The 12,881-nt window shown below is 38.1% G+C and overlaps 1 protein-coding gene across 2 annotated transcripts in view; it reads right to left on the bottom strand.

Moving 5' to 3' along the window:
* usp32 (ubiquitin specific peptidase 32) overlaps positions 1-12,881 on the bottom strand; it is a 259,887-nt gene that overhangs the window by 73,690 nt on the left and 173,316 nt on the right. For both annotated transcript variants that reach the window (XM_041197547.1, XM_041197548.1), the window contains exons 7-10: positions 11,068-11,175; positions 9,145-9,260; positions 7,955-8,017; positions 300-383 (exon numbers count right to left, since the gene is read on the bottom strand). In XM_041197547.1, the coding sequence (XP_041053481.1) occupies positions 300-383; positions 7,955-8,017; positions 9,145-9,260; positions 11,068-11,175 (371 nt within the window). The remainder of the gene's footprint in view (positions 1-299; positions 384-7,954; positions 8,018-9,144; positions 9,261-11,067; positions 11,176-12,881) is intronic.

Raw genomic sequence — 12,881 nt, 5'->3', positions numbered from 1 at the left:
ACCTATCAATTGTCGCAGCATAGTAGAAAATTTGGGAGTGCGGTGGTCTGAGGGGGAAAGAAAAGGGAGAGAAAATCCTGGAAACACAACTGTTCAACTTTGTACATTATGTACATTTGTACATTATCAGGGCTGAGCTCGTCTGCTTGATTCAGTACCACAGTGGCCGATGCATTGACCACTTAAACTGTGACCACTTTAAGACAAACAGGACAAATGGAATAAATAATTCAAGAGAACTTAAAAGAGAAATAAAACATCACAAGATTGTTATGCTGGCAAGCATATTGTGCACTAACCTGAAATAGGAGATTAAGAAACTCACTAGCCAGAGCACTTTTTACACTCCATATCTGATAATCTTCTAGTGTTAAATGTCCCATCTGTCATTGAATAAGAAAAACAAAAGCTCAATTATCACAGAATGCAAAATTAGATCCCAAAAACACATCTGCACAGGCAACATGTACATTCTTGAATGTGACTCCTCTATTCAAAAAAGGAGGGAGGTAGAAAGCAGGAAACTACAGGCCTATTAGCTTAATGTCTATCATTAGGAAAATGCTGGAACTATGTTCAAGGACACTTAGAAAATCTCAATGCAATCATGCAGAATCAACACAATTTTGTGAAAGGGAAATCATGTTTGACTAATTTATTGGCGTTGAGGAAGTAACTAGCAATGTGGATAAAGGAGAATCTGTGGATGTGCTGTGCTTCGATTTCCAGAAGACATTTGGCAAGGTGCCACAATAAAGCTTGCTTCGCAAAATAAGAGCTCATGGTGTAGGGGGTAACATATTACCATGGACCAAGGATTGGTTAACCAGCAGGAAACAATAGGCATAGATAGGTCATTTTTGGTTTGGCAAGATGTGACAAGCAGAGTGTCACAGGGGTCAGCAGTGAGGCCTCAACTATTTACACTTTATATTAATGATCTGGATGAAGGGACTGAATGTATGGTTGCTAAATTTGCTGATGACACAAAGATAGGTAGGAGAGTAAGTTGCAAAGAGGGCATAAGGAGCCTGCAAAGGGATATATATGGGTTAAGTGAGTAGGCAAAAATTTGGCAAATGGAGCATAATGTAGAAAATGTGAACTTTTCTATTCTTCCTGTCAAAGTGGAGAAGTAGAAGATTATTTAAATGGAGAATGATTGTAGAACACTGAGGTACAGAGAAATCTGGGTGCCTTGATACATGAATCACAAAAAGTTAGTATGCAGGTACAGCAAGTGATTAGGAAGGCAAATGGATTGTTGATGTTTATTGCAAGAGGTACGGAATATACAAGGAAGGATGCTTTGCTACAGTTGTACAAGGCATTGGTGAAACCACATCAGGAATACTGTGTACAGTGTTGGTCCCAATACCAAGAAAGGTTATAAATACGTTAGAAGCAATTCAAAAGGAGTTCACTTGACTGATACCCGAAATTGGGGGATGTGGGGAAAGATTGGACAAGCTGGACTTATATATCCATTGAAGTTTAAAAGAATGAAAGAGTATCTTACTGAAACATATAAAGATCCTGAGGGGCCTTGACAGGATGCTGAAAGGATGTTTCTCCTTGTGGGAGAGACTCAAAGTAGAAATTTTTTCTCAGAGGGTCATGAATCTTTGGAAGTCTCTTCCCCAGAGACCGGTGGAGGCAGGGTCATTGAATATTTTTAAGACAGAAGTAAATAGATTCTTGACCAACAAGGGAGTCAAAGATTATCAGCGATAGGTGGAAATTTGAATTTGAGGCCACAATCAGATCAGCCGTGATCTTACTGAATGGCGGAACAGGCATGAGGGGTCGAATGGCATACTCCTGCTCCTAATTCGTATGGTTATATTCTCAGTTTTTAATTCTTTGTTTTTATGAGTACACCAAAACAAGCCATTTGAGCCATCAAGTTTGCATCAATGCCTTTCTTCACATAATAGCCTTTCTTAAGCAAAACCAGTTTGTAAAAGACACTCCTTAACAAATAATTTCTTTCTCACCTCCAATTCTTGATTATCTTAAATTTATGCCCCTCAGTGCCAAATCACTGACCAATAACATTGAATCACAATACTCCACAATTATCCCTCATAACCTTCAAAACCTCCAAAATATTACCCTTCAACCTTCTCAGATCAGAAAAAATGCCTTCTCTTCTCAAGTCTGACTTCATAACTATAATTCTTCATGCTTGCAAGAGTGCCAGGAAAAGAAAATAAATAGAGAATTGCATCTTTCACGATAGGGGAAGGAACCTTGACCTTTCTGTGTAACACACTTGTAAGGAAGATCACGAGAAGAGATGGTTGCAAGTTAGTTGGCCTGATCATTCAAAGTGCTGCGGCCACGCAGAGTACAGCGCCAAGGCACTTGTGATGATGGCCCAAGTTGTTGTTGTTATTTGCTATTTTCTGTGCTATCTTTATTGACCCAGATGGAAACACGAATACATTGTTGTCATTATTCATTCTGGTGTACTGAGCCAGTTCATCAGCAACCACTACATTGTGTGATAAGAGGCTTTAGCAATCATAGGTTGGTTGCCAAATTCAATTGAGCATTGTGCCTGAAGCATCACTAATTCTGAAATCAGCCGTAGAAGTTAGGCCACAAAATACTCTTCATAAAGCAATTAAGAACTTTGATGAACCATGGACTTCACATTTTGAATAGATTTCACAGGCCATGTGAATACACTCAAAAGAATTTACGCAGAATTACAAGAACCTAGCTAGATCATGTCACAACAGTTAAGCTACTTGTGCAATTTTGAGACTGAACTCTGACTGTGCAAAAGCTTATTATTCTAATCTTGAGGCCAATTAAAAAGAACTGAAATGAATTGACTGTGCCTGTTAAGAATGCCAGCCACTTCCACAATAAATTGGAAGTGTGCTTAGGAACTATTTTCCTGCCATTAAGAGAGCCCACCAGAGATTCAAATGAAATTTTAATGTAATGATTGGCTGAAGAGGAGGTTTGAATAATGATTATACTGACATTCTATTAGCGCTTGCTACAGAAGTTTGGAGGCCTGCAGTGTCATGCCCAGTGCATGCTGTCATTATTCACTGTGAGAGAACAAGTATTTTCACAAATAAACCTTCTCTTACTCTTGAGGCTCATCAGTGAATATCTGCAAGACATTGTATGGTCTTGACAAAACTGGAGCCACAAATGAATAAACTGGGATACCAGAAAAAAGCCAAGAGCATGCAATAAGAAGCACTTTCAACAAATGGTTTTTCCAATAAATGTACACATTTCTACAATTTAAAGAATAGGTGTCTCATTCAAGAGATTGTGAAAATGTTTGACTAATATCTGTGGAAATATATTATTAGAAAAGGAAATTGTGTTGGCCACATCTTGAAGTGGCAGTCACGTTTGCTCATAACTCTATCTGATCTAAAAATATTTTAAATTATACTACTTGATAAATGTGGTGCAGGGAATTACCCCCTGCCCACAAAGGCTGGACACCCCATTCTAGTAGCTATTGAGTTATTTGTGAATGTTGTAAAGGTCCCCGTAGAGGCCGATAACTTTGAAAAGAGTTGACAGGCCAGTATCCAACTTAAAGGAATAGGATAAGATTTCAAATTTGAAGACTTTTACTGTACCATGCAAACTAAAATCAACATCAACTAAACATTACTTAGTAGGCAACTAATACTCTAAACTACAAAAAATCTATCCCTTATTAGTTAACACAACGGATAACCCCTGGCCATGTTTATACGTCATGTTTCTGCTAAGAGCGCATGTAGTCTTGTTTTTAAAGTCCCAAATCCCTTCTGGTGTTCCCACTGGCTCTCTTTTTTCCCTTAATAAAGGAAATGTGGGCCTCTCTGGCAAGGCCAGCATTTGTTGCTTAACTGCCCTTGAACTGAGGGCCTTGCAAGGCCATTTCAGAGGGCAGTTAAGAGTCAACCACATTGCTTCTCTTCTCCATGTTACGCTGGCGCAAGTCTTCCAGATTCCTTTTAGAAGTCCCTTCAATCAGCCCTCCTGAGCATAATCAAATTAACTTCCATTAGCAAGGCACACAATGGCGACTTCTCTGGGCTTAAAATTCTACAATTCTCTTTAAATGGGGAATCCGTTCTCACTAGCATTCTGCTTTCGCAGCAAAAGTTTTTTTGCTTTTCACAAGCCTAGCAGCGAATCTCTGTCTCACTCGCTCCAGGGCCTCTCAATTTAACTGCCTGAGAGTCTGCCTATGGCAAAGCCAGCTGCTCTCTCCTTTGTGTTTGGTGGACTTGCAGGCCATAGAGGCTTATCAGGCAAAACTAGTAGCGGTACTTGTTAGTAAATGTGGGCATTGCTGGCTAGGCCAGCATTTATTCAGCTTGTTCAGAGGGCATTTACAAGTCAACCACATTGCTGCTGCGGGTCTGTGCAAGGTAAGGACAGTGGATTTCCATCCATTAGGCCATTAATGAACGAGATGGATTTTTACGACAATAGGCAATGGTTTCATGGTCATCATCAGGCTTATAATTCCAGATTTTTACAGAATTCAAACTTCACCATCTGCCATGGTGAGATTCGAACCCGCATCCCCAGAGCATTACCCTGGGTCTCTGGGTTACAATGCCAGTGACAATAACACAACACTATCACCTTCCCCTTTTCAGTACTGCATTTTATCTTGAATTAAAGACATTCCAAAACGTAACCAACTTATAAGGTCTAGCAGTCACAGCAATGTACCTAGATAGTAAAATACCTTGCTAAAAAAGCCACTTTGGACAATTTGTCAAATAGAGTCAAATTTTAAATGCACAAGTAAAAATCTATGATGTAATATCAGTAGTTTACATCTCTCAGTTGCATAGGATCTATAAATTCAAAATAAAATTTTTCTAACTGGAAATGAATAGCACAATGAAATAAAAGGCATTAAATAATTTGATAGCCTGTACAAGATTTTCTTAATAGATTTGGAAGTTTATGGCTCAAGCATTTTTCCTCTCCAAGCCCAACTTCCTTTTCTCAGAAAAAGAAATATGAGCCAAGACAAAAGATATAACAATGTAACAAACACCACCCTCCAATACCATCACAAAAGACAATGATCCAAAACTATAAGGTTATAACTACTTCACAAAATATGTTTTGCTAATTTAATTTGTTTTTTTAATAAAATGCCAAAGAAAAGACAGCTGAGCAAAACTATTGACTGCAGAATGGTCAGAGCAGGGGGCAGCATAATGGTACAACATGTACAGCACATTATATCAGATTGGTAACATGTGGGTCATGCTTCATTGTATGTAGAGCTCACTCTCAATTAGGCTTTGATGAAAGCTGCCAGGTGTTTTCTCTCAGCAGCATTTCACAGCATACTCACACATTCACTTACTGCTAATCCAAAGATGAATTGATTAAATAGCTTGGAGGAATTTTGCATGTGGAGTACAGTGCATGTTGGGTGGAGAGGGAAAGGAAAGTTAAAAAGGGCAAAAATTACATTAAAAATAGGGATACTCAGATCCAACATTTTCAGGCTTTAACATTCTTACTAAGGCAATGATGTAACAATTGTGGCATTGTTACTTCACTAATTAACAACAGGTTTAAATTTAATGCATCAAACTAATTAATGCATCAAACTAAACTAATTTATTTTCACTGGGGCTTCAGTTGAAAAATCTAGGAAAACCAAACTTAAAATAAAATCATACTATTAACACAGCTTCCATTAAATTGGTGGAACACCTTATGTGTTACATTTTTGTACTTTTTAAGCTACGTCAGTTCTATTGAGAGTATAATACAAGTAATTTGCCTTGCTCAGCATTTGCATCAAGTTCCACACCTATTCTGATGAAACATTATTGACCCGGAACATTAACTGTTTTTCTCTCTCCACCGATGCATAGGAACATTGGACTTAGGAGGAGTAGGCCATTTAGCTCTTCAAACCTGCTCTACCATTCGATAAGATCTTGGCTGATCTGGTTGTGGTCTTAATTTCACTTTCCTGTCTACCCCCCATAATCCTAGATTCTCTTGTCTGTCAAAAATCTATCTAACTCAGCCTTGAATAAATTCAATCACCCAGTCTCCACTGCTTTCTGAGGAAGAGAATTCACAGAGTAACAACCCTTAAGACAAAAAATACTCATCTGTCTTACCTCTCTCTCTCATTAAAATATTTGCCTCAAAATTTACCCTATCCTATTCCTTCTCATTCACCTTTCTTTCTTGAAGTCTGATTTCTTTTCTCTTGAAAATTTGATGTCATTACATCATTTATAGAGATAATCCTTGTTACCCTTCTCACTGCTGCCCTATTACCATCACATCTGAAAATTAGGCAAGCTGCTAATCATCTGGAATGATCCATGATCAATATCCTTTCCACCGTAACCATTCTATTAGTAAATTTACTGCTTAGAACACAGGAATTCATTTCTTGAACACTAGGATTGTGTCTAACACTTGAATATCATGAAAGCTCTTTCAACATCTCTTTCACATGATAGACATGTAAAAATGAACTTATCACCTTATAGGCAATTCCTCTTTTTTCCGATCCTTCATTGCATAGCTTAAGAGCGGAAGTTTAAAATAATGTAACAGTTTTACTGTTTACCAATACTGCTGGACCTGCTGATTATTTCTGGCATTCTCTGCTTTTATTCCACACCTAGCTTGTCAAAACCCGGTACAGCATTTGAAACATTTAGCAAAACAAAACCAGTGATTAATGTCACTTTGCCTGAAAAAAATTCAATGAAATGGATACTGGGAAAGGCAACTGTCAGACTCACCAAAGGCTCACATAACCTAAATGCTGTATCAATTGAATGTTTCATGAACACAAAAAGACCGGCTTTCAAAAAGAACAAAAAGAACATTGTATGGCTTACATTATTCATTTGAAAAATGTAACTCTTATCATCCAAGAGCATTATGCTGATTTTGTGCATTAGGAAAACTAATCACTTCATCAAGCTGGTACAGTATCACTTGTACCTAAAACTAACAGCTTATTAAATCGCTCACTAAACCGCATAATGGCTGTGAAACAAAATCATATCACAACGTAATTATTACCAGTGGATGCAACAGCTGAACCCATTCACGTTTTCAATGAGCCTATGTATGACTTGTTATTTTTGCTTGGAGTAATATAAGTATTTCCTTTGGTCAGCTACTTGAGGAAGAATCAAAGTACCGCCATTCATACAAATGACTGGAATTTGTTAAGGATCCCCTCTCCATAGTTTTTTCACTATGCAGTTTTAATCTCTCAGTTTGGAGTGCTAAATCCAAGCTTTTATTGGTTCAGATAGATGTTAAAATGCAGGATTACCCAGTCTTTTTTGTGTATTGGTTTAGCCTCTTTTCATCAGTACAGATGAGGGAGATCAATGGCCCATCCAGTTCATCATTCCACAGGAAGCTACCATCATACCCCTCCCACATCCAACTCCCTCATGATTGACTTGGTCACCACCAACCCACCTTGAAAACTGTTTCAAGTATTAAATTATTTTTTATGAAGAAGTTCAGTATGGAATTTTCTTAATATTTTAGTTATGCAAAATGTCAACTGAGCTTGGCATATCTAATTGTAAGCATTAGAGATGGGTAACAAATGCTGGCCTAGCCTGCGACACCCACTTCCTGAAAGAGATTTTTTAAAAACTGAGTATTGTGATGGAACAGTTTTTTCATTAATACAATGCTGATTCCAATGTGCTAATTATAACTAGTAAACTAATATCAAGAAAATCCTGAAGTACTAAGGCACTGTTGATTGACTTGAAATTTAAGTCAATATCTGTTCCATCAGTAGAAACACACTGCTGTTCTCTGACAGCAACTGCAAACATACAAATGGAAGGCAAGCTAAACAATGGCAATTTAAAAAAAAACTTCAAAGACAATTAAGTCACATGCAACACTCATATCAACACATGCGTAATCTAGAAAGATTTACCTTAGTGGTGTCATGCTTCTTCAAGATATGATTTACAATGTCAGCTGTCCCCATGTGCAGTTCCTGAAGAAAGTGAATAAAAACTTCATTAACACTTGAGCTAGGCATCTTCAAGTAGATACAAAGCTTTAAGATGGAGACCAAGGGTGTCCTGGTTGTGTATTACACTCCTGCATGGAAGTGTTGGATAAAAAGGTACAAGCAAAGCCGCAGTCTTTGCCATTGGGAATGGTGAAAAGCTTTGATTATTTAATTTTATTTTGTTGTTTTAACTGGCAATACTAATTTTTTCCCTTTATATTTTTCTGCCCGAGTTTACAAGTGCCATGAACTGTTCTATGGTAAGACAGGAGGCATTACTGGAGATTCAAAAGGTAGATTACCTGAAAATACAATGTCAGTTTCTACATGCACCCAATTCTAACTCAACACCTCCAATGTCTCCAAATTGTCACACTGCATGTCTGACATCTAGTGCTGGATGAGCAGAAATTTCCTCCAGCTAAATATTGGGAAGACTGAATCTATTGGGCTGAATTTTCCCAACATGTGGTAGGAGGGGGTGGTTGGGAGAATAGTGTGGAGTCACATTGGGATGGCTCCCTGATGCATTTCTGCCACCAGGAAACTTTCCCAGGGACAGCCTGAAAAGTGGATTGGCTGCCGTTCCATGATCCTGTACTCGGTTTGCTCCCTGAAATGCAGCCTTAGGTCCGCCATTTGGTCCGGACGTTAGAGTCCCAAAGCCCATGGCAAAATCTAGCCCACTGGCTTCGGTCTCCGCCACAAATTCTGTCCCCTATCAACTCCATCCCTCTCTTGGGCAACTGGCTGAGGTTAAACCAGACTGTTTGCAGCCTTGGCGAGATACTTTCTTGAAATAAGCTTCTGACCACATATTTGTGCCATCATTAAGACTGCATTTATCCACCTCAGCAACACTGCTCTCAACTCTGCCTGTTTTAGTTCATCTGCTGCTGTAACTCTCGATGCCTTTGATTTTACTATCCTAATGCTCTCCTGGGAGATCTCCCGTTTTACCTGTAATCTTGTTATCCAAAACTCTGTCTGTATCCTTCACTCGCACCAAGTCCTGTTTCAGCCATCATCCCTGTGTCTGCTAATTTAATAATTTGTATTTCACTTATGAAAGATTATTTGAACTCTTAAAAATTGATACTATTACTTACAGGGATACTGTCAGTACGGTTATCTTTCCAGACTTCCAAAAGTGCAACTACCATTTCTTCTAATTCAGTGCGAGACAAAGCTCCATCTCGGTCAGTGTCAAATACCTTGAAACAAACTAACGAAACAAAGAACTCTTCACTTTTTAAAAATGAAAAAAGTGTGTGTTAAAAAACTGAAAAATGTACATAAAATATTAAAATAAAATGGAAAACGCTGCAAATGCTGAAAATTTGATATAAAACAAACTAGTGGAAATAATACAGCAAGTCAGTATCAGCTACGAAGAGGAAAGACTGGATACGAACAAGAAGGAGGAATAGGTCATTTGGCCCCTTGACCCTGCTCCTCCATTTAATAAGATCATGGCTGGATCTGAGTGTAACCTCAAATCTGCATCCTGCCTACCTGTGCTAACCTATCACCCCCTTGCTTACCCCAAGAATCTATCCACATCTGCCTTAAAAATATTCAAAGACTCTGCTTCCACCACCTTTTCAGGAAGAGAGTTCCAAAGATTCACGACCCTCAGAAAAAATTTCGCCTCAGCTTCGTTTTAAATAGGTAATCCTTTATTTTTAAAACAGTGACGCCTAGTTCTAGTTCTCCCACAAGAGGAAACATCCTCCCCACATCCACCCTGTCAAATCCCCTCAGGATCTTATATGTTTCAATCAAGTCACCTCTTACTTTTCTAAACTCCAGTGGATACAAGCCTAGCCTGTCCAACCTTTCTTCATAAGACAACCCGCCCATTCCAGATATTAGTCTGATAAATCTTCTCTGAATTGCTTCCAACTCATTTACATCCTTGCTTAAATAAGATGACCAATGCTATACACAGTACTCCAGATGTGGTTTTACTGGTGTTCTGTATTACTGAAGCATAACCTCCCTACTTTCATATTAAATTCCCCTCTGAATAAATGTAACATTTTATTAGCTTTCCTAATTACTTGCTGTACCTGCATACTAGTCTTTTACAATTCATGCACTAGGACACCCAGATCCCTCTGCATCTCAGGGCTCTAATCTCTCACCATTTAGATTATATGCACCTCTTTTATTCTCCATGCCAAAATGGACATTTTCACATTTACCCACGTTATGATGTTTATAGTGTATGTACCCTTCATCAGGGTATAAAACTCGGAACTGTCTTTTTGCTTACAGATCTATTCTGCTACTTCCATCTTTCCCAGTTTTAATTTTATTGAAAACATATTATTTTCAAAAGCTATAAATCAAAACTCTTTGCCTTGTAAACTCTTTATTTGGGCTTCCACTTACACTGTGGTATCGAACAAGCTAAAAAGATGCTGTGCAACACCTTCTTCAGTCCTATACATCAGCTATGTAGTATATTTCTTAGATCTACTATCCTGTTCCAGAGCATAAAGCATCATTGGCCACTGTAGCCTGAACTGTTTAACACCGAGTTATCTCTAAGTAGAATGAAAGTTCATCAAAGCAGTTGGTCAAGGACTGACTAGAGCAGAAAGTAGATATTTTCCTTCTATCTTTGGAGCCTGGCTCAAATCCAACAGAGACTGATGGAACAAAAATAAGCTATGTCTCGGCTATAAAACTCCTGTAAGAAATTACCATGGATACTCTCAATCCAGTTTCTACAACCTATAGCAAAAATAGAGTCCTTAATCTGCAGTAATTAGCATTACATTTTTAAAAATTACTGGATTCAAAGTGGTGACCCATCTAAACTATGAACAGTTTTCAAACTTATCTTTGTAAGTTTATATTTTTACTTATTTCAAATCTTAAATTAATTTTTTTTAATGAAAAATGTCATTTCCATATATTAAACCAGATTAAATTGCACACATTTCCAAAAGTTGTGGCCACTACCACAAACAAATTAGCTTTCTTTAATCCGTCACACAATTGCCCAATCTGCTGAAACTTACATTTTTGCCGTTCAGCAAGAGGTCCTCTACAGCAAGCAGAAAGACCACAAGAAATTTCTTTGAAGTCTATGTGATTGTCACGATTTTCATCAAAAGCGCTGAATAGACCTGTAGGGGATGCCGATATAAGTTGACAATACAGTTCATAAAGAGATATTTACTGCAATAATGCCTTGCATAGATTAGTTTCAGATATATGTTTAGGACTATAGGTGACATATAATCAATATGTGTTTTATCTTCCAATTTCCCATGGTATTGCTCACAAGGAATTCCACATAATTTATAAATTAAACACTTTTACATCAAATATTAAATAAAAGTAGAGTTTATCTTTACAAACTTGTATTAGTTCAAGAGTTTAATCAAATCCACCTTAGACCCTGTGTAATACAAGTCAAGTATCCTTTATCCGAAACCCACGAGGCTGATCGCATTTCAGATTTCAGATAAAGTTGGTTTTCGGATACTGCCTAGGCTAGCAATCGTTTAAAATAAATAAAATGGCTAAAAAAGATGCATTACAGGATAATAATTACATGGTGCCTGTAATATGTTTCTTTTTGACATGTTCACCACAAAAATCACAAGGTAAACAGTGCAGACAAACAACTAGACTTCCAGTGTTAAAAGTCAATGAGGTTTAAAAAAACGCAGCTTTTGGGTGTGTTCGGTTTTTGAATTTTTGGATAAAAGATACTCGACCTGTAATCTGTAATGTATTAAAAATGGTGAATAATCTCAGGATTCTTGAGGGGCTGTGACTGCAGGTGGCACTGTGACTGTAGAGTTAGGTGACTTATTGCAAAGGTACAGCAACTAAAATTACATGATACCTCCAAAACGAAAGCTCAACAATTCCTGCACTGAGTTGCTATTTGGAAAGAAAATTGCAAATGCCTTCTCCCAAGAATCAGGAATCAGATAAAGTGTAAAGTAACCTGGGTGGTCAATATTTGTACATCTTCAAAAGCGAACTATGTGCTTAGCAAAGTAAAATGTTCCAAGGCACTTCACAGGGGCATTATCAAATAAAATTTGACATTGAGCTGCGCTGAGGAAAAGGGAGGAAATTCTTAGCTTAAAGCCTAGGAGTTGAGAACATGGGTGGAGTAGTGAAAATCAAGAATCTGCTAAGCTAGAATTGAAGGAGTAGGGAGAACACAGAGATTTGTAGGTCTTGAAGAGACTACAGAGATAGTGAAGGATGAAATCATGGGGAGGGGAGGCTTGATATCAAGGATGAAAACTTTAAAATCAGAGCATTTTCAGGTCAGGAGACAATGTAAGCCATTGAACAGAGGCCATAGGTGAATGGGATTTGGTGTTGAATAGGACACAGGTAGCAAAGGTTTGGATGAGATTAAGTTTACAGAGGGTGCAAGGAGGAAAGCCAACCAGGACAGCATTGGAATTATCTGGGCTAAAGGTAACAGGATTGGACAATACTTTGAGCAGCAGTTGAGCTGAGGCTGATGCAGAGATGGGCAATGCTATGGAGTTGGAAGTAGGCAGCCTTGGTAATGGAGAGGATGGGGGAAAGGATTCTATCAGTGAATATTTAGAAGTAGTGCAATCATGGTAAAATTCCAGAAAAAAATAAGAATGGAATTGATTGAGTTATCATTGAGACAGAAAGTGACAAAATAGAATGCAGAACATCAAAATGCAGACATTTGGATGATTTTGGAGTACCCAGTACCCAGTCCTCCTCCTCCAACTTCATGGAGTAGAAAACACAGAACGCCTCCTGCTTGTGACCAGGATGATGCACCCCTACCCCCCTGATTTTGATCTCTTCACTGCCCCCCACC

The sequence above is a fragment of the Carcharodon carcharias genome, chromosome 10 (assembly GCF_017639515.1).
Source record: "Carcharodon carcharias isolate sCarCar2 chromosome 10, sCarCar2.pri, whole genome shotgun sequence".
NCBI classification, from domain to species: domain Eukaryota; kingdom Metazoa; phylum Chordata; class Chondrichthyes; order Lamniformes; family Lamnidae; genus Carcharodon; species Carcharodon carcharias.
This window is presented reverse-complemented; position numbering and strand designations above follow the sequence as displayed.